The sequence below is a fragment of the Gopherus flavomarginatus genome, chromosome 4, assembly GCF_025201925.1.
Source record: "Gopherus flavomarginatus isolate rGopFla2 chromosome 4, rGopFla2.mat.asm, whole genome shotgun sequence".
In the NCBI taxonomy this organism is placed as follows: Eukaryota; Metazoa; Chordata; order Testudines; family Testudinidae; genus Gopherus; species Gopherus flavomarginatus.
In genome coordinates, this window is record NC_066620.1 from 81,020,475 (window position 1) to 81,040,912 (window position 20,438).

General features: G+C 43.1%; 1 protein-coding gene across 2 annotated transcripts in view; it reads right to left on the bottom strand.

The window, feature by feature from the left end:
• The window catches only part of GPR137B (G protein-coupled receptor 137B), a 41,355-nt gene extending 23,104 nt beyond the window's left edge, over nucleotides 1–18,251 (bottom strand). The window contains exons 1-2 of one of the 2 annotated variants that reach the window (XM_050950444.1): nucleotides 17,680–18,251; nucleotides 1,889–1,938 (exon numbers count right to left, since the gene is read on the bottom strand). In XM_050950444.1, the coding sequence (XP_050806401.1) occupies nucleotides 1,889–1,938; nucleotides 17,680–18,048 (419 nt within the window). In that variant the 5' untranslated portion in view covers nucleotides 18,049–18,251. The remainder of the gene's footprint in view (nucleotides 1–1,888; nucleotides 1,939–17,679) is intronic. The other variant, XM_050950443.1, reaches the window with a different exon arrangement.
• Nucleotides 18,252–20,438: the final 2,187 nt, after the last annotated feature.

Genomic DNA, 20,438 nt, shown 5'->3' on the forward strand with positions numbered 1-20,438 from the left:
GTATGAAGCTGTGCGTTGGGACAGTGTGTGCATGACTCAGGGTTTGTCAACACTACAGATGGTTTGCTCGTATCACTAAACTGGTAGAGCTATGCCAGCAGAGCTCCGTAGTGTAGGTGCAGCATATGCTGACAGAAGGACCTTTCTAGTAAAGCCACCTCCCTGAACAACATTAGTTGCATCTACACTGGAGTCTTAGGACTGGCATGGCTATGTCAGCTAGAGGTTGAGGTTTTCTTCCCCACACTCCTAGTTGACATCACTATACTGGCAAAACTGTGTAGTGTAGACTAAGCCTCAGACATATAGTACAGCTACTACGTACTTCAGAATGGAAAGTCTCTAATAACTATCCACTTGACACTGATGCATTTCTTAAATTACGTAGAAAAAGGCATTACTGTAAATATCTGTATTTGTGGAGGAAGTTCAAAGCTTCTGTTCCTCACCTTCAAAGCCCTCTGCAACATTATCCTTGTTCATCTCTCTACCTTCATCTTCTCATCACCAGGCTTTATGCGGCCTCTCTCTTTGCTACACATTTGTTCACTCTCTGTTCTCATCTTTGCACCTTCTGTGCCAGCTGGTCTCAGCCAAGTATCCTCCCTTTCTTCATTCACTTGTCTTCTCAAAAACCACCTGTTTCACACACTGTTCAACCAATATCCATGTATAGCTGGCTCCTCACCAAACCTTCCAATTACTGTTTTAGTATTCCACCAAACAGCTCTTAAACTCCTGTTCCAGATTATTACCTATTGAGTTGTATCAATACCAAACCTGAATATAAGCTTTCCAGGGCAGGAAAAATGTTATTTCTTTAATGGTTGGTATAGCACCATGTACTACTGAATGGTAGGGATGTGGACAAACCAAATAACTAGTCAGTAAATACCGTCTTGTTTTAATACAAAGTATAAATACAGTCATCCCTTCTGGCTTTATAATCTATGAGATTAGCGTTCCAAGTAATTCCATTTTCTCACCCTGAGTTGCCATTTTAGCTTGTAAACTCTTCAGGACAGAGGCTGCCTCTCTCACTCTGCTTGCACAGCAGTCAGAACAATGGGCTGCAATCCTGATTGAGGCCTCTGGCTACTGCCTCAGTAGAAATTAATTAATTAATTAATCTCAGCTTCTTGGACATCCACCAGCACCTTATAATGAACCTCCTGATAATTCGGGACAATCCCTCCTGCCCCAGCAGGACACCAGCCATATTTCTCAACATAAACACTCAGCCTTTACAACCTTACCTCTCTAAATTGCTGGAAACCCATCCAAGGCCCCCCCCCCCACTAAGTCACCAGACTGAATCCATCCTCCCTGGCTCCTTGTCCTCTCAACTTTGTTTCTCCTCTTACCAAAACATGAAACTGACTCAAACACGCCCCCCACCACACACACCTGTTGTCAGAACCTATGCTCTGACCAAGACACCCATAACTGAACGCTATCTTTCCTCACTTGGCACAACCTTCCCCTAACTATCCCTGAGCATTCAGCTGAACCCAAATATAAAAAGCTTCTACATGAACCTATCAGTGAGTAGCCACACTGATCCATTCTGAATGCTTTCTACTCACATCTGATTAACAGCATTGAGTAGAATTGTATAAAAATGCAGATAGATAGATCTGATGATTATAGTCTTGTTTAATGTCTCTGTAAATTAAAAGCTAACTGTTGTAATGATTTTTTTGTTTCTGATATTTACATGGCAAGGATTTGTAGACTTGTTAAAACTTCCTAAATAAATAAATACTTTAAAAAATTCAGGTGTTAAATGTTGGAAAGGTTAAGCCCATTCCTAAATTACCAGCAGAATTGGGCATCAAAACTATCATTTTAAAATATTTACCACAGGAAATGTTTGCATAGTTCTTACCGGTATTTAAGTAGTTCTGGAGAGTACTTTGACTTAGCTTTGAAAATCACCTGCAATAACAGGGGGAAAAAATTGCATCATTCGCAAAGTAAATACAAATGAACAAATACAGTATGATCCTGAGGGGAAAAACATCTTACATGTCACAGGTTATTAGGATTCATCAAATGTTTTTTGCACCTTCAGGTTATCTGCACTAGAAAATTTTGCCATTTAAACTATACCAATTGGCAAAACCACCCTAATGCAGATACATGGGTATAACTTAGTCCGGTTCAGGAATCAGAACTAACTAGATCAGCAGAAGGCACCTTTATACTGGTATGACTATATCCACACTAGGACATATACTGGGTATAAGTATATTGGTAAATAATTATACCCCCTAACTAACATAATTATACTGGTGCAACTTTCTAGTGTAGACCAGCCGTTGTTGACACCTTGGGTCTGATTCTCATTTACATTAAGATCCCTTTATCTGGCAGTGTAGCATGGCCTTAAATTGGGTATAAATGTTTGCATCCACTTTAGGGACTCTGTAAATGTGAATCAGGCCAAGTGTATTCTACTGAAGTTTATTCAGTTCTCTCCAGTTACATCTTAACTGCCCCAAAGGGTGTGTTTTTACAGAGAGATAGCTACAGAGCATTAGTTATCTTGCTGTAAAAATCTGTTGTAATGGAATATATGAGCCCAAAGAGTCAAAGGTGTTAACATGACCCTGAGACTATCCAACATTAAACAGTTTTAAACATTATTCAGGATCTGGTATACAGAGACCTCAGCCTGCTTATTACCATGACAAACACACCATTACAATCTTTAAAACCTTTTATTAAAGATACAGAACAGAAGGAAAAACAGTTAAAGCATTTAAAATGTTAAGTATTAAGTAAGGCCTTGTCTAAACTATGCAGTTTTGTTGACAAAAGTCAGCTGTCTTTGACAAAACAGTGAAATGTTCCTCCTGCCGATGTAACGCCCGTGCTATGCCAACATAATAAAACCACCACAACAAGTGGTGTAAAGCTTTTTGCAACATAGTAAGAGCAATGCAGCATCAGTGTAGACACTCCACTTGGTTTTGTTGCCCTAATTGGCCTCCAGGAGGTATCCCACAATGCCCATCCTGAGCACTCTGGTCAGCACTTTGAACTCTGCTTCCCTGAAGGTACTGAGCTATGCGCCTCTCCCCAATTTAAAGGCCTAGACATTTTTAAAGTTCCTCTTCCTGTTTGCTCGGCATGCGCAGCTCATGTAGCATCTGCCCAGCTTATCAGGCTGGCTTTCTGCAGCAGACGCTTTCTTGCACGGAGCACACCAGAGCTGTTGGATCTGCTGAGTCTATAGGGAGAGGAGGCTGTGTAGTCACAGCTTCACTCCAGCCACAGGAATGTTGATACCTCTGGGCTGACTGCTGGTGGCATGCAGAAGGGACACAAAAGGGACATGCAGCTGTGTTGTGTTAAAATCAAGGAGCTGTGGCAGGCATATCAGCAGGCAAGGGAGGCCAACCATTGCTTTGATGTGGCACCGAAGACACGCTGCTTCTCTAAGTAGCTGCACACCATCCTCGGTAGCGACCCCACCTCCACTCCCAAAAGCTCTGTGGATACCTCAGCAGGGATTGAAGGCAGCAGCCAGCAGACTCAACTCGGTGATGAAGTGGTGGACGAGAAAGTAGCGCTCAAAGATGATATGGAGCAAATAGCAGGGTTGTCTGGTAGCGCAATGAGTCAGAACCTCTTTTCCACTCTGGAGGGTCTAGCCAGTCCCAGCACTCCAGCTCTGGCATGAAGGGTGCAGGAAAGGGGAGCTCTGGTAAATGCTCATTTTGCTTTGATACTTCATGGTCAGAGGAAATTGAGCTCTCACGTACTTTGTTATATAGTAGAGAAGGGATAAGGGACAGAAATTAACAACAGAGCCTATCCCTTTATGCTCTGGGTCCATGGCAGAAAAGTTTGTTAATGTACACAGGGCTGTCCCTGGAATCCTCCATAGTGATCTCTAGGAAACTTTCCTGTAGGTATTCTTCAATCTTCTGCTGAAGGGTCCTTGGAAGAGTTGCCTTATTTCTCCCCCCACTATAGGAAACGTTGCTGCTCCTCCCAAAAAGTATTTCTGCAAGGACTAGAGCGGCACACAGGCAAGCTGCATATGGAGCCAATCTGAACCCACATGCATGTAAGAGATGCACACTTGTATCCTGGGTTACCCTTAGGAGTGAGATATCGGGTTTGATTGCCCTAGCCTGTGGAAAAGGGTACCAATATTCAAAATAGTCTCCCTATCTGCTTGTAGTAACCCCCTTCGTGAGCCACTCTTTGTCCCTTCTTGCCCATTCCCCCATATCACCCCCCACCTCGAACTCACCATATTTGGGACTCGGGCCAACTTGTGACCTAGCCTAGGAACAGTGAGAAAGAAGCGTGTATAACTTCTGTGATTCACAGCTCTGAACACACTCACAATATGTGTCTATTCACTGTTTCTTTGGCTTCTGCAGATGTGCCCTTGAGGACCCCCTCCTCCACACCAGCATAGTGCCTCTGTCAGATGAGGTGGTGAACAAAGAGGATATGTTTCATGAAGTGCTGTAGTCAATAGATACAGCACATAGTGAAACAAAAGCAAAGGGAGACTGTCATAAACAGATGGTTAAGGTTTAATGTCTCTTTTACCTATAAAGGGTTAAGAAGCTCAGTAAACCTGGCTGACACCTGACCAGAGGACCAATAGGGGGACAAGATACTTTCAGATCTTGGTGGAGGGAAGTCTTTGTTTGTTTTTTGTTCGTTGTTTGCTCTCAGGACTGAGAGGGACGGGACATCATTCCAGGCTCTCCCAATCTTTCTGAATCAGTTTTTCATGTTTCAAAATTGTAAGTAATAGCCAGGCAAGGCGGATTAGTCTTATGTTTGTTTTCTCAACTTGTAAAGGTTTCTTTTTGCTGGAAGGATTTTTTACCTCTGTTTGCTGTAACTTTGAATCTAAGGCTGGGTGGGGGGGAGTCCCTCTAGTCTATATGAATCTGAGTACCCTGTAAAGCATTCTCCATCCTGATTTTACAGAGATAATTTTTACCTTTTCTTTTTAAGAACCTGATTGATTTTCCCTTGTTTTAAGATCCAAGGGATTGGGTCTGAACTCACCAGGGATTGGTGGGGGGAAGGTTAATTCCTCTTTGTTTTACAATCCAAGGAGTTTGGATCTGTGTGAAGCCTCTTAAGGCAACCCAAGGAGGGGAAAGTCTAGGGGGAAAAGAAGTGGGATGGTTAATTTCTCCTTGTTTTAAGACCCAAGGGGTTTGGGTCTGGGTTCCGCAGGGAATGTTTTGGGGGAACAGAAAGTGTGCCAGACACTAAATTCTGGCTGGTGGCAGCATACCAGACCTAAGCTAGTAATTAAGGTTGGAAGTGTTCATGCAGGTCCCCACTTCTTGTACTCTAAAGTTCAAAGTGGGGAAAAAACCTTGAAAGAGACAATTAATGAAAAACTCAGCTTGAATAGCCTGGAAAGGACTTAGGAACAGGAGAGGATGATAAAGCTCCTGGAGGGCTAGACAGAGATAATGAAGTTCCTCATTCACCCTGCAATCTGAGCACATCCAGGCACAACTCCCCCTGCAGCCACTACAAAACTCTGCTCCATGCCCTCCCCAAATTCCCACACTGCATTCCTTGCATGTACCCCATGCACTCCATACATAGGGATTGGTTTCTCAATGAAAGCTGAAGTTACACACAGCTGTGAGAGCCCTAACCGCGAGACTGTTCCTCATTGTCATGCCCCCTGTTTGACCAAAATTGTGTTTTTTTCCTGTTATTAAAGTGAAATCTTTGAAATAAAATGAGCCTTTATTTTTGAAATACACCTATTGATCAGTGCTAACACTGAAACACAGTGGTTATAGGTAGGAATATTTGCTCACTACAATTAACACTCAGGAAGCAAGCACTACAGAGGTAATTCAAGGCAGCAAATAATCTTTGGCTGACTGAATGCATCACTGGGAATCATTGTCAAAATGCTCAAAGTCTCCCTGATTTGAATAGCCTCCTGCTGTGCACCCTAATTGTCCTTGTATCTGGATCCCCAAAATCAGGAACCAGTTGGTCAGCCTCTGCAGTCCATCCCTGGAGAAACTTTTCCCCTTTCACTTTGCAAATATTATGTAGAGTACAGCAGGCTCCAATGACCATCCGAATATTACCAGCAAAAAAAGACAGTGTCAGCAGCCTTTTATGTGGCTAAAGGCACTTTCAATGGTCATTCAGCACCTGCTGATCCTGTTGCTGAAGTGCTCCTCGCTGCTGTCCAGGTTCCCAGAGCCAGGCTTCATGAACCATGGAAGCAGGGCATAGGTGGGGTCTCCAAGGATCACTACGGGCATTTGAACATCCCCCATTGGATTCTTCTGGTCTGGAAAGAAAGTCCCAGTGTGCAGCTTTCTATACACTCCAGTGTTCCGAAAGATGCATGCATCATGCGTCTTTCATGAGTACTCCGGCACTGATGTCAGTGAAATGGCCCTGATGATCCACCAGCACCTGCAAGAGAAGTAGCCCTTTCGGTTGATATACTCCAGTGTAAGATGGTCAAGGGCCAAAATTCAGATATGTGTTCCATCTATCGCGGCGCTGTAGTGAGGGAATCCCATTGCCTCAAAGCCATCAATTATATCCTGCACATTACTAAGAGCCACGGTCCTTCTTAGTAGGAGGTGATTAATGGCCCTGTACACTTGCATCACCACAACCTCCACAGTGGACTTTCCAACCCCAAACTGATTCACGACTGAACAGTAGCAGTCTGGAGTTGCAAGCTTCCACACAATGACTGCCACTCGCTTTTCCACAGTGAGCGCAGCTCTTATTCTGTTGTCCTTGCACCATGGTACTGGGGCGAGCTCCACACACAGTTCCATGAAGGTGGATTTGCACATCTGAAAGTTATCCAGCCACTTCTTGTCATCCCATACAGTCATCATGATGTGATCCCAGCACTCAGTGTTTGTTTCCCTAGGTCAGTACCGATGGTCCACCATGGCAAGCTTCTCCGTGAATGCAAGCAGAAATCTTAAATTATTTGTTTCCATGGCAGAGCAGGCATCAGAAAGTCACTGTTTGGCAGCACATGAAATACTGCAGGACCAGCCGCATTGTGTTCATTACCAGACTGATCAGCAGCTCAGGATCCCTGCTGTCAGGCAGAGACAGCAAGCACACAGTTTACAAGGGCAGTTGAAAAATGGTGCAACACGAAGTAGGAAGCCCATGGAATGATGGGACGGAAAGCACGTCCCCATGATGTACCACAATCCATTCCCAGAGCTCCCAGAGGCAGAGGGTAGTGAGTTGCACAGTGAGATAGCTACCCATAATGCAACACTCTGTCGATGCAAGAGCAATAACTGTGGACGCTCTCCGCTGACACAAGGAGCATTGTGTGGACGTGCACAACCAATGTTAATAAAGCAACTTATGACTGTCAATGTAACTTAAGTTGACTTAACTCTGTAGTGTAGACATGGCCTAAGACTTTCATTTTAACAACTTTCCTTGTTCCATTTAGCTGGAGAGAGTCTTTAGAAGGAACAAAACTCTTGTCTGACAGTCTCAAATAACATTATTTAAAAAACAAATATCCTGCACACTTTTAACAGATTCATGATTATCAAAAATGGCATGGAAGCATCATTAGTATTTCACAGGTTAAAATGTTTTCTAAGTAAACCCAGTTTGTAAGGGGGATTTTAAACTCAGCTTCCTTGCCATGCATGGACTGAAAAGGAACCAACTCACCACTTAAAAAAAAAAATCTTTAATTATGTCGCATATTTTAGTGTGGGTGATTTGCTTTTAAAACCATTTTTCTCCCACTGGTCTTTTCTTTTCCATTTCACTAGAATTACATTTTCCATGTGCTTTAAATATAGCTGAAGTAATATTTGCTGTTTTTTATTTAACAGCTATTTACAGAATATAACTCATATAATAGAAAACGTCTTCATCTGTGCACTCTTCACTGGAGATGGTTATTGTTGAGTTAGAGCCAGTAGAGGGAGCCTGGATTTTCAATAGGCCCTACAAAAATAATAGCTAATTTAAAATCTGAAAGTCTGGAGAATTTTCTGCAACAGTTTCTAATATTTTTAAAGTAAGTCAAATGTCTAGGCTGCCTACAAACCCAGGCACTATCCCTTATAGTACTGTCATAATATTCTGTGTTCAATTATCTAAACACCCCTAATAATATGTACTCAAAGGACTTAAGAAACAGGTTTTATGTTGTTTTATTTTACTTGCAGCTTAAAGGAGATAAACAAAAAGCTTACGCCCGGTTTTGCCTCTCTGTGAAGTATAAACAAGGCCCAACAGGTTTTTTTGTGGGGAGTCAAGGGTAAATTGTTTTCTTGCATGCTTTTTGCACTAGAAATTCAGCCTTTGTTTATCCCATTTATCCTGGAAGGATCATGACACTGCAGAGATCAGGCAAGTGACATCTAACTAAGGGGCCGATTCTGCAACCCTTACTCACATGGAGTAGCACTTACAGAAGTATTACCATTGATTTCAATAGGACTAGTTTCATGAGCAAAGCAGTACTCAACGTAAGTGTTAAGAGCTGATGTAAAGAGCTGTTACAGAGTTGTAGATTGTCCTAATTAGCTTTGGTTCCCCTACAAAAAACCGGTTGCAGAATTTACCAAGAGTAGATGCTGCAGGATAGTAAGTATAGATGAAAAAGTGCTAAAGGGGCTTGTGTTGGATTCACTGTACATTTTTGTGGAGCTGCATCTGAATTTTTATTCAAACTGTTTAAAACTATGCTAGGGAAATGTGTAACTATTTCTCTGCATTAGTGCAGCTCCCAGGGTGTCAATAATAATAATAGAAGATGTAGTGTAAGGGCATAAGCATTCTTACCATCATGTCACCAAAGCAGAAAAACAGAGTCTGGGTCTGCCATGCTTACTCACATTGGGTAGAAGCAGCAAAGAGTCCTGTGGCACCTTACAGACTAACAGACATATTGGAGCATGAGGTAGTATCTTACTCCATCAGTAGCCCCATTGAAATTAATGCAGCTCGTCACAGAGTAAGGTACTCTTCAGTGTGGGTGGGAGTACCAGAATCTGGCCCTTACAGATTTTCCCAGTGGAGATGCATCTTTTTGTTGTTAACACTTGTTTAACTCAAACACCCTACAAGCAGTTGGAAGAAAAGGTCAGCTTGTTAAAGCTTCAACAGCCCCTCCCCTTCCATGAAGGACTAAGAAAGGTCCTAGTCAACATCTGAGTCATCCAAGGTCTTTCAGCAGAATGGGGAAAGCCAGGCTACAACAGACGGGAAAGCAAGTAGAAAAGAGACCCTTTTAAAAAAATTCTTCAGACTATCCCCAAGAGGCCAGGAGAATAGCAAAAAGGAAAACTCTGCTTGTCATCTTCATTGCTGCTTTTCTCATGCCTAAAAAAGTTGATTTTTTTCTTAAAAGATTTTTTCTTACTGATTGTTCTTTACATTATAAATATCCTGCCTTGTTTCCTTGTTTTTTTTCCCTGAAAGACTGAAGATCTAGGATGAGAATCTCTCCCTGCTCTGGCCCCTTTACCCCAGTGTAAAAGCTGGATTTAGTGATTTCCCTATACCTCCCCCGAATTTCCCCAACACCTCCCCCCAGTTACATGCCAATTTAGTGACTGTTTGGAAATTTGAATTGAAATTGAAACATTAATATACACTTTAAAAGCATATACAGTGTATGATAAAATATGTGTATCTGAAAAAGTATAATGTATTTGAAAAGTATGAACATAGACTAGCTTCCTTATACAGCTGTTGTTTTTTATGAAAACGTCAGTGCATTCATTTTGGTGATGTTGGCCAACCTAATAGTTTCAAAATGATGATTTGTAAGCAAAGTCTAAATGAGCTCTCCCTGACAGCTAGCAATGAGCTGGGATTGGGAGAAAAGGCTTCAGGACCAGATTGTATTTACGTTCACATCTAATCTACCTAGGTATCCAGCAAACAGAGCTGTGTTGCTCAAGTGATTGACAGATTTTGGCTGGGGTTGGGTTACAAATCACTTGAGTGCGGGGCGGAAGGCGGGAGAGAAAAGAAATGTTGTTGTTCTTATTGTATGAGTAAAGGGCAGTAGAACTGTACTTAGCCCGTGCTGATTGAGGGCATCAAGAGAGAGAGTGGGGACCTGTCCCTCTCCCCTGTTTAAAGACAGAGCTGATTAGGTTCCATAGATAGTCTTTTGTTCTGTTAAGTGACCACTGCAGCTGAAATCACTGATAATCAGGTCCAGGTGCTTAGTCTCGCTGTGGGGACAATGTTTCTGTGGAAGAGACGGCCCAGACTGCACTAGCAGCAAGGTTCCCCCACTGAAAGCTCAGCTGAAATCACTGAGAACTGGGTGGAACCTCAAGAGACCAACAACTCACAGAGGTCACAGTGGCAGGTGGCAGCAAAAGGTGACTGCACAAGGCCATTGGCAGCAGAGTGGGGGAGTAAACGGTAGCACAACGAACAGCAGTGGCCAGAGTGAACAGTGAGCAGCTAGAGGAACGAGCAAGGTGCCTTCTTGTCCCCCATCTGGGAGGTGTACTCATGTGAAAGGACCTCTGAACTCTGAGTCTCCACTGACCAAGGACAACACCGGTGAGTGGGTGCGGTAGAGGGAAAAGTGAGGGGCACGTTAAATAAACATTTGTTTGTTGGACTATATTTTAGTGACTTTGCTCCAGAATGCTAGATTTGTGACTGGGAGTGGAAACTTATATAAATATGTTTCCTAGTAGGCCAAGATTTTTAAAATGCATTATTTGCCAAGGTTGTTATCTCACATCATTGCTATCTTGAGAGGTCATTATGTTAGGGAGTTTCTGTACTAAAATTTTTTATTATTATAATTAATTTTTACATAAGAATGGTCATACTGGGTCAGACCAATGGTCCGTATAGCCTACCCTTTGTTTCCCATCTTTTAACCAGATACTGATCCATGAGAGGACCTTCCCTTTTATCCCATGTTGGCTTACTTTTCAAAAGTCAATTTAAATTAAATATATTTTTTTAAAAAATATATATTTTTTTAGAAATCTAGACCTGTTATGTGTTTTGATGTAACTTGCATTATCCTTGTGTTAAATTTGTATTCTAACAGAACATTTACTTTATTCATATCTCTTTAATATATTTCATCAGCCCTGACACCCACCCACCCCTGTAAATTCGAACACATACCCCCTAATTTCAATTCCTGGGGAAACTACTGGTTGGAGAGGTGTAAAGGGGTTCTAAAAGCCCCAAATCCAGCCAGAGAGCATTCTCCTATTGCAGGAGCTGGGAAAAACAGCAGCAGGTTCTCCTCTGAAGTCCTCAAGCAAAGCCCAGTGTAGGGGGCATGCCAGTTGTGGGGCTGGGGCAGGAAGGGTAGAGCCGCAGTGCAGAGATTCTGGATATCTCTGTGCCCATAGTCACCCAGGGAAAAGCTGTCATAACTTAGACAGGCCCAGCAAGAGTTGTCTACGTTACACCACATGTCTCTCTGGCACCAGGAGTATCCCAGAATCAGGAGTATGCAAAGGTGGTTATAGTCACCTCTCACCCCCTGGGGTTGCAAATTGATGCAGCAGATAATCTCATTCCTAGAGCTTGTCTACAGTGGGGACATTTTCTATCCAGTTTTAACACTGAAAATCAGGTTATTTGAAACAAACTGATTAGAGCCACAATGTGAGGTGACCCAGCTCCTTTTTACTGAGCTGGATCCAAGACCACACCTCACTCTGAGGGCTAGAGTAGGACTTGAGCGCTACATAGGCCTTGGGCTAGGCTTTTGCACAGGCCTGAAGTTCACCCTTTGTTATCAGTTCTCATTTCAGGGATCTGTGAAGTAGAGTGTCTTTTGCCCATCTTTGCACTTCCTCCTCTTCCTCCACGTTTCATGCGAGTTTGTCCTCACACCTTGAAAGCACATGGCAACACCCACTCCTGCCTATACCTTACCTTGTCCCACAGTATTTGTAATACAGCAGCCACCACCAATGCTGTTAGCAATGGCATAAATGCTAGAGCAGCCAGAGCCAGGGCTATTTACCATCAAGTCATGAACATTTGCTCAGTAAAAGCACCCGAGCCCTGTTTATACCAGAACTTAGCACCTGTGCAGGTATTAATTTTTCTAATGTAGCCACCACATAGAGTGTAATGTTGTATGTCAGGACGATCGTATTACATTTTACCATCTGTAGTGTTACTCCTGGGAAGCACTGGGTACATTTAAAGTGCTCTCTAAATGAATAAGTGCTGGATAAAACTTTTTTTAAATTGTGTATTGATTTCTACTGCCTCTTTTTATTAATGAAAAGAACTTTCTGTCCCTTACTGGCTAAATTACGTTGTAAAATTCTATATAAAATAATTAGATAACAACTTCCCTTGTTTTCCCCTCAGAGATAACATTCACATTAACTAAAATTCCATTTAGGGTATCACTTAAAGCTTTGCACTGGATTTTCCCTGCCCTCAGTTGCCTGAACCCTGCTTCTTGGTGGGCAATGGCAGCTGTGTGGGGCAGGGAAAACTTCCCAGTCAAGATACCAAGAGGAGAGGGGAAACGAGGAGTTGGTAGGACTGGATCTATCTAGCCATCCTCCCCTGGAGATGGAACCTCCCTCCACCTCACCACAGAGCCTCCTTCAAGTCATCTGCAATGCTTGGGAAGTGTCTGACCCTGATGGTTTACACTTATGATCTGCTAACCAGCTTTTTGTATGTGTCCTGGAAGTGGGGGAAGGTTTGGGCTTTCCAGCATCTCTCGAGGTCTGCTTGACATCATCCTCTCCACCCAACCTCTCTGCGCCCTAACCTGTGTCCACCACCCAAAACTTCTGTGCTGCAAGAACTACATTTATACTCTGAAACATAAAAAAACAAAATGAAACATGCCACTCTACCCCTGAATTCCTCCCAAAGGAGGGGGGGGGGAGTAGCATTGCATCTGACCCATAGTCTATGTCTCTAAACTCAGACTTTGAAGGATTTCTTAGGCTCTTGTGACTGCCTTCGAAACCTCCAGACTTTTATTGGGTCAACCTTGTCAGTGACCACAAATGTAGATCAGAGGGAGAGAGGAGAAATGAACCCCGACCAGGGAGTCTGCAAATAAGAAAGTTCTTGAATTTCAGGCCAACCCCTGTCTCACTTCAATTAAAGTAGGAAATATATTTGTTGCTGAGTTAAACAATTGTTGATATTTTTGAACAGCTAAAATAAACCTGTGGGGCTGGGGAGGGGCAGATATCAGGCAGGCAGAACTGCAGGTTTTGTAGATACCCCTTGGAGGCAGGAATGCATATTACCATATGTTACCTGATGCATCAGTTGCTCTAGCTCATATTGTGTAATTATTTGCAGGCATCCTGCTATTGTTTTACAAAAGTAATATCTCTGCTGTTTGTTTTGTTCTTACATTAACCTGACATGTAGTTTCATAGCTTCCAAGCAGAGGAAACTTTACGCTTAGGGAGTGGGTTATATTATTTCCTAGCTTTAGAAGACCAGTGCGTGGACACAGAAGCAGGATCTTTGTCTTCCTTACTGGAAACGTGCACTTCCCGCAGCAGTAAGTTTTGGAAGATAAGTGATCATTGCTATTATATATGCTTTCTTCTAGCACCCTTAACTACTATGCCATATCTAGGGCATCAAAAGCCCCGCACAGTAGAAGTCTGTGTACTCCCAAGCGGAAGCCAACACTCAACCCCAAGGACCCCAGTCAGTGTCACTCAAAATCTTGATTATCTGTAACTGCTTTTCTCACTGGTCCAGCAGGTTTAACAACCTTCCCCATTGCATTACAATTCCTTTGGGGTTTTTTATTGCTGCAGATGACACTTAAAACTCAGGAAAACCCCTGCTGTGCTGGTGCCAGCCACTATGGGCTTGTCTACATCAGAAAGTTGCAGCGCTGGTGAGGGAGTTACAGCGCTGCAACTTTGAAGGTGTACACATCTGCAGGGCACCACCAGCGCTGCAACTCCCTGTTTGCAGCGCTGGCCGTACTCCCGTTTTGTCTCGGGTGTAGAGGATCCAGCGCTGGTGATCCAGCGCTGGTAATCCAATGTAGACACTTACCAGCGCTTTTCTTGACCTCCGTGGAAGGAGGAAGCCTCTGGTAATCAAGCTGGTCTCCTTTCCCGGTTTGCTCTCTCGTTCCCGGAGCCCAGAGCAAGCAGGACTCCTTCCCTGCGGTTTGCTGGGTGGCTCCGGGAACGCGAGAGCAAACCGGGAAAGGAGACCCGCTTCGCCGCGGTTTGCTCTCTCGTTCCCGGAGCCACCCAGCAAACCGCAGGGAAGGAGTCCTGCTTGCTCTGGGCTCCGGGAACGAGAGAGCAAACCGGGAAAGGAGACCCGCTTCGCCGCGGTTTGCTCTCTCGTTCCCGGAGCCACCCAGCAAACCGCAGGGAAGGAGACCTGCTTGCTCGGGGCTCCGGGAACGAGAGAGCAAACCGCGGCGAAGCGGGTCTCCTTTCCCGGTTTGCTCTCTCGTTCCCAGAGCCCAGAGCAAGCAGGTCTCCTTCCCTGCGGTTTGCTGGGTGGCTCCGGGAACGAGAGAGCAAACCGCGGCGAAGCTGGTCTCCTTTCCCGGTTTGCTCTCGCGTTCCCGGAACCCCCCTTGAAGCCGCCCAACAGCGCTGCAGTGTGGCCACATCTAACACCACTTGCAGCGCTGGTTGCTGTAAGTGTGGCCACTCTGCAGCGCTGGCCCTATACAGCTGTACTAATACAGCTGTAACAACCAGCGCTGCAAAACTTTAGATGTAGACATGGCCTATGTCTCATAAGGCACAGTTGAGGCCTTATTTATAAAGGGTCCTTACTCCTGAAAAAGAGCTCAGCATAAGCTTGACTCTCTGACCAACGGAAGCTGGTCCAACAAAGGGCATTACCTCACCCACCTTGTCTCTCTCATACCAAAAGACAGCAGTAGCTGCTAACTCCCCATCAAGTTCAAAGGCATCTCTTATTTTGCAAATTATTTTTAAGCACTTACCAATTAAATCAGTTTTGTTGTTCAGCTGGAAGGATTTAGAAATATTCTTTCCCTCCCACCCCCTCATTTAAAAGGAGAACATTTACAAGCTTCACATCTTTATTGCTTCTGCTAGCTGTCTTCTTTTCTTCTCACTAATTAACAGTTGGCTTTCATGCAGTGAGGCACAGCTGCAGTCTACTTTTGTGGAGGGTGAAAGTTGCCTCTGAACAGGTTTGTGAAGTTAAAGCGATTATTGAAAACAAATTCTCTCTCCCCACCCCTTTCACACTAGTTCTTGCTTGTCTGCTGTGGAAACGTAGGTGTCCGTAAAAAAGGCAATCTCGACAACATGTTTAATTATAGGACAAGCCATCTCCCTATCGATTGGAAGCAAAGAACTAATAAAAATAAACTAAAAATGTATAAATTTGTTCCATGTATTAGGTTATATTCCCACCATGGCTGTGCTTGTGTTTCTAATCTCAACTCCTTGTTTTAGCTGGGTGGAGCCTTATTACAAGTGGGACTTTCCCTGGGATTAACTAGCATGGAAGCAAACAGCAAGGAATACAGTAATCATTTGCTTGTCTCTAGCACCTTTCAATCATTACTCGTAAAGTCCTTTGCAAATATCATTTTTAAAGCCTCACAACACCAGGTCAGTATTATGCTCCTTTTACAGAGGGGCAAAGTAAGGCTTAGAGAGCTTGTGACTTATTCATGGTGACACAGCACAATTGATGCCAAGATTAGAACCCAGGAGCCTTAACTTTTTCCCCTCCTTTAAGCACTGCAATCTAGTGCAGCGGTTCTCAAACTTCATTGCACCGTGACCCCCTTCTGACAACAAAAATTACTACATGACCCCAGGAGGGAAGACCAAGTCTGCCCGAGCCCTGTGGCTCCAGGTGGGGGCACAAAGCTGAAGCCTAAGGCCCTGGGTGGGGGGTCTGTAACCTTAGCCTTGGGTGATGGGGCGCAGGGCCAACACTAGCCTCACAGCCCACTTTGGGGTCCAGACCCACAGTCTGAGAACCCCTGGTCCAGTGGATCTCAATCTGTTTACCATTGTGGGCTCCATATGCAGCTCCCTATGTATTATGTGGGCTGCATCTACACAATATATATACTACTTGTATGGCCCTGAGGATGTCAGATGGGCTGCAGCTGTGTGCTGATTGGGCCGCAGGTTGAGAACCACTGCACTTGACCATACTCATTACATAGCTTCAAAGTGCTACCAGGCGGCAATGTTATAATCCAAGTGAAATGAAAATGTGAGTACATACATATAAACTCTCTCTCTTTCGGATTTTCCTTGAGATGAAAGGAATCAGTTACCTATACTATTGAGCCCCCCAGTGCATTCTCCATACTCATTTAATCCTTAGCTTCTTGACTGGGAGCCAAGAGACTAAATTCTTCCTTCAGAAGACTTCAATGGGAGTTGCATGTGTGTGTGAATTTGGTCCAAGGGTGCCATTTAGTGCCAACTATGGTGACCAATGGCTTTTGTGTGATATTGGACATCTGTCTCTTGGAAATTGGACCACCACCAAATTCATTACACAATAGCCAGGGAATCACCATCTTATAATACCAAGCTTGGGTCACTATCTGCTCTCATCCTTACCACATGCGGTTCTATAGTTCTTATTTCGTGGCACTCGGTTTCAGAAGCCAGTCTCTTTTCTTCAGTAAAATTATTTGTAATTTGCAGACCTAAAGTAATTGTTACCTCTGGGAAAACACTTAGAAGGCATGTGTAAAAATCAGTCCGGTCTAGGATCTAATGGATAGGCAGTCCACACCACAAACTCTTTATTATAACTTGCACTCTAGAAGGTAGTCTCAGTGCAGTGTTCAAGCAGGGAGACAGATCTGCACACTCACCCATAAGGTCCAGCTATGTTAGGAAGGTGACCCATTGCTGATACAGGTAATATAAGGGCAGAATTCAGAGGAAGTTTGGCTTTGTGATTAAGGCAGTAGGACTCAGGAATTCTAGTCTCAAATCCCAGTTTCTTGTTTGACCTTTCTTTGTCTCAGTTCTCCATTTGTAAAACAGGGAAAATTTTTCTTCCCTCAATTCCATCTTGTCTATTTAGATTATAAGCTTTGAGGCAGAGGCTCTCTCTTACTGTGTGTTTGTACAGCACCTAGCACAGTGGAACCCTTGTCTCAGTTGGGGCCTCCCCCAAGATGCTACTCTAATACAAATAAGAATAATAATTTGGGCCTGCAATAGGAATCTAGTTAACAATTCTGTTACTGATACACAAAGAAAAATAGAGTCCAGCTCAATGACTTATACTGGCATTGCAGAACCATCAGGAGTAAACAACAAGATCTCATTTTTTGTCAGTACAGCCATGCAATATGATTCTGAATGCACACAGAACAGCTGAGGCAGGAGGTTTTACAGTGTCCCTTTGAGCAGAACTGCACTTTAGACAGCCACTATAAAATAACCCCAAGGTTTCCAGTACAATTTGTTCAACCTGAGGTTAAATGTCACCTTTAACTCGGCAACAGATTGATTTATTGCTTCTCCCTAGCATTGTAGCAGTTGTTACTTGCCTTCCAAAACACAAAGTTCCAAATTAAGTACATTAAATGCACTTCTTTCCCTGCCTGGGAAATCACATCTCTCTTACAAACCTTTAAAAGAGTAAAGCTTTACACTTCTGTAGTACTTAATCAACGCAGGCACAGAAATGTCCAGTCCTTACCTGAGTGAAGTAAAGATTCATCAGTGTCAGTGTGAAAAACTGGAGGCAAACTGGGAAGCAATAGAGAAGCCAGAAGATGAAGGGTCTGAGAGAGTTTGCTGTGACAAAATCTTTGAAGTAAAATGAAAAGAGCACAGTCCTAAGCGAGGCCCAAAATAGGCACAGAAACAGAAAGACAGTTTGGTAACTGAACCTCTTGTGCCTGTAGTGGAGGACCAGCCAAAGTTGGACGTAGATGAACACAAAGAGGAGGGAATAAAAAATAGTATATACAGTGGTCAGGCCCAGCTTCACATAGGGAGGGACAGCAGGCATCAGAGTTGGTGGCAGGGTGTCATTTTTCAGTGGGTCCCACTCAGAGGCCTCCATTTGAGATCAGAAATCGTCAAGAGTTGCTTATTATGTTTGGCTGCTTCTGCTTCTGCTCCTGCTTCCTCCTCCTTTCATCTTCCTACAGCAGCATAGGAACCAAGAAAATGAGAGAAAGAAAACAAGCTGCACTTCCTCTTTGGCAGCTCACTGATGGCTGGAGGCACATGATCACAATTCAGAATGATTCATTAGGGCTGCCTGTGTCAGCAATTGGCAGGGAATGATTCTGAAGGCTGCAGTGCTCTTTGCCGATGTTTGTGGACAACCCCTGCCCATCCTTCTGAAAACAAAGAAACCCATCTCCTCCATGTGCAATTTATAACCAAACCCTTTCCTAAAAATGCTAATCTTGATTTAAGATGAGGTCAGTAACACTGGTGTGTTATGTAGGAAGCAGCTTCTTGATGTTTTTACTAGTGATAGCCAGGTCAGATGCTGTGTTTTAGTTTTTTTTAACAAGCAACTTATTTGCTAGTGCTTAACAAAAACAAATAAGAACTAGTGTTGCCACCCCACCAGGATTGTCTTGGAGTCTCCAGGATTTAAAGATTAATTTTTAGATTAAAGATTAATATTTAATTAAACGTTATGTCATGTGATGAAACCCCTGGGAATATGTCTGACCAAAATTGGCAACCCTACAAAGGCATCAACCTAAATGTATTGTGTCTGCCTCTTAACAGGAACAAAAGAAAAACACTAAATGCCAAAATGTGCTAGAGCATAAGTGTTATTGCACAGGAATTCCTCGCTCAAATATTTTCTATCTTGGCCATCTTTGGGACAATAATTGATTGGAGATGCTTATTGGTAAATATGCAGCCATGATGTTGGGATTAGTTTTATAAAATAACACTTTTCTTTGTGAGCATTTCTTATGTTGTGAATGTTTGTCATATGTGGATGAGGCTTGGGAAGTGAAACTGAGTGGTTTTGACATCTGCACTATGAAGAGAAAAAGTTCTCCAACACCTCAAAGTCATGTAGAAAGTTATGAAAAAACCATCCTGGCTAAGGCAGATGCAGAGTTAATGTTCTTGCTGGGTTTTGTTTTGTTTTATAATCTACAATAAATTGATTTGAAAAGGACACCCCTGCTAAACTGGAATAGTTTTCAGGGAATCCCAAATTTCCTATGAGCAGTGGGAGCATCTGCTTTCAGCAAAATACTCCTACTTCACGGCTATTATCAAAGGCTTTCGGGATCTGAGCAATGGAGGAGATAATAAATTATGTTATGAAAAAACCTACCTGACAAATATCTGCAGATGGAAAGGATGACATGCTAACTTCTGCCTTGCTGAAAGAATTTGATGATGGTGATGATGATGACGACGAACGATAAGCATGTCTGTAGCATGCATAATTTGGGATGGCACTTTAAAGAGATTTTTTTTAAAGATGTTGTCCCTGCCCTACAACTCTTCAAATCTGAGTGTCTAAAGCTATGCTCTTATTAGGCACCTAAATATAAATGGCCTGATTTTCAAAGGTGCTGAGCAATCCCAGAACTCATTGACTTGAAAGGGATTTGTGGATGCTCAGTGCTTCTGAAAATAAGGCCTCTTATATTTATGTGCCTTAATATGGATTTGGGAGGCTCGCTTTAGGCATCCAGGTTTGAGGACTTTGGATAAAGAGCCTATTACCGTAAGGTTCTGAGCACTTCCTAAAATGTGCTGAGTGGCCTAAACTCCCACCTGTCAGGAAACCCTAAACTACCACATAGGATAAGGCCCTAAATTAGACACACCTAGAATATTAAGATGGACAAAGGAAAGAGGGGAAAGAAGGGATGAGTGTAAAACAAATTAAAATGAATCTTATAACTGCAAATGATTCATAAATTCTGAGATATAATCTGCAATAACGCTTACACGCCAAGTGCTGTGAAAGAAGGATTAAAATTGTGGCCCTAGCATCAATAATCCCTGGATTTGACTTTAAATAAGCACCTGGCATGAAATAAATAAGATCTACAAGGGTAACCATTGAACAAATCGAACTCTGTAGGCAATCAGATTGGGTTTCTAAAAGCGACTAATGGCATTCCAGAAGTGTCACTTTCATTATGTGAAGGTGGGGAAGAACAAGGAGTTTGGATTAGAGATGAAACAGTATATATAGCAACTGAAACAGATATACTCAAAAATAGTTCGATACAAACTACAACAACTCAGTGCATTTAACCCGCACTCAGCTAGATGGAGTCCTTAATGCACACAGTAAAAGACCGGAGCAGGGTAATTTACACTGTCTGATTTAAGTTTCTGAATTACATCCAAGCAAAAGGCAGATGAGTTTTCAGTGATGTCACAGTCATATACGGGGCTTCCTTCTTGAGCAACCTCACAGGAATCTCCTCTGCAATATCCAGTGACTGTAAC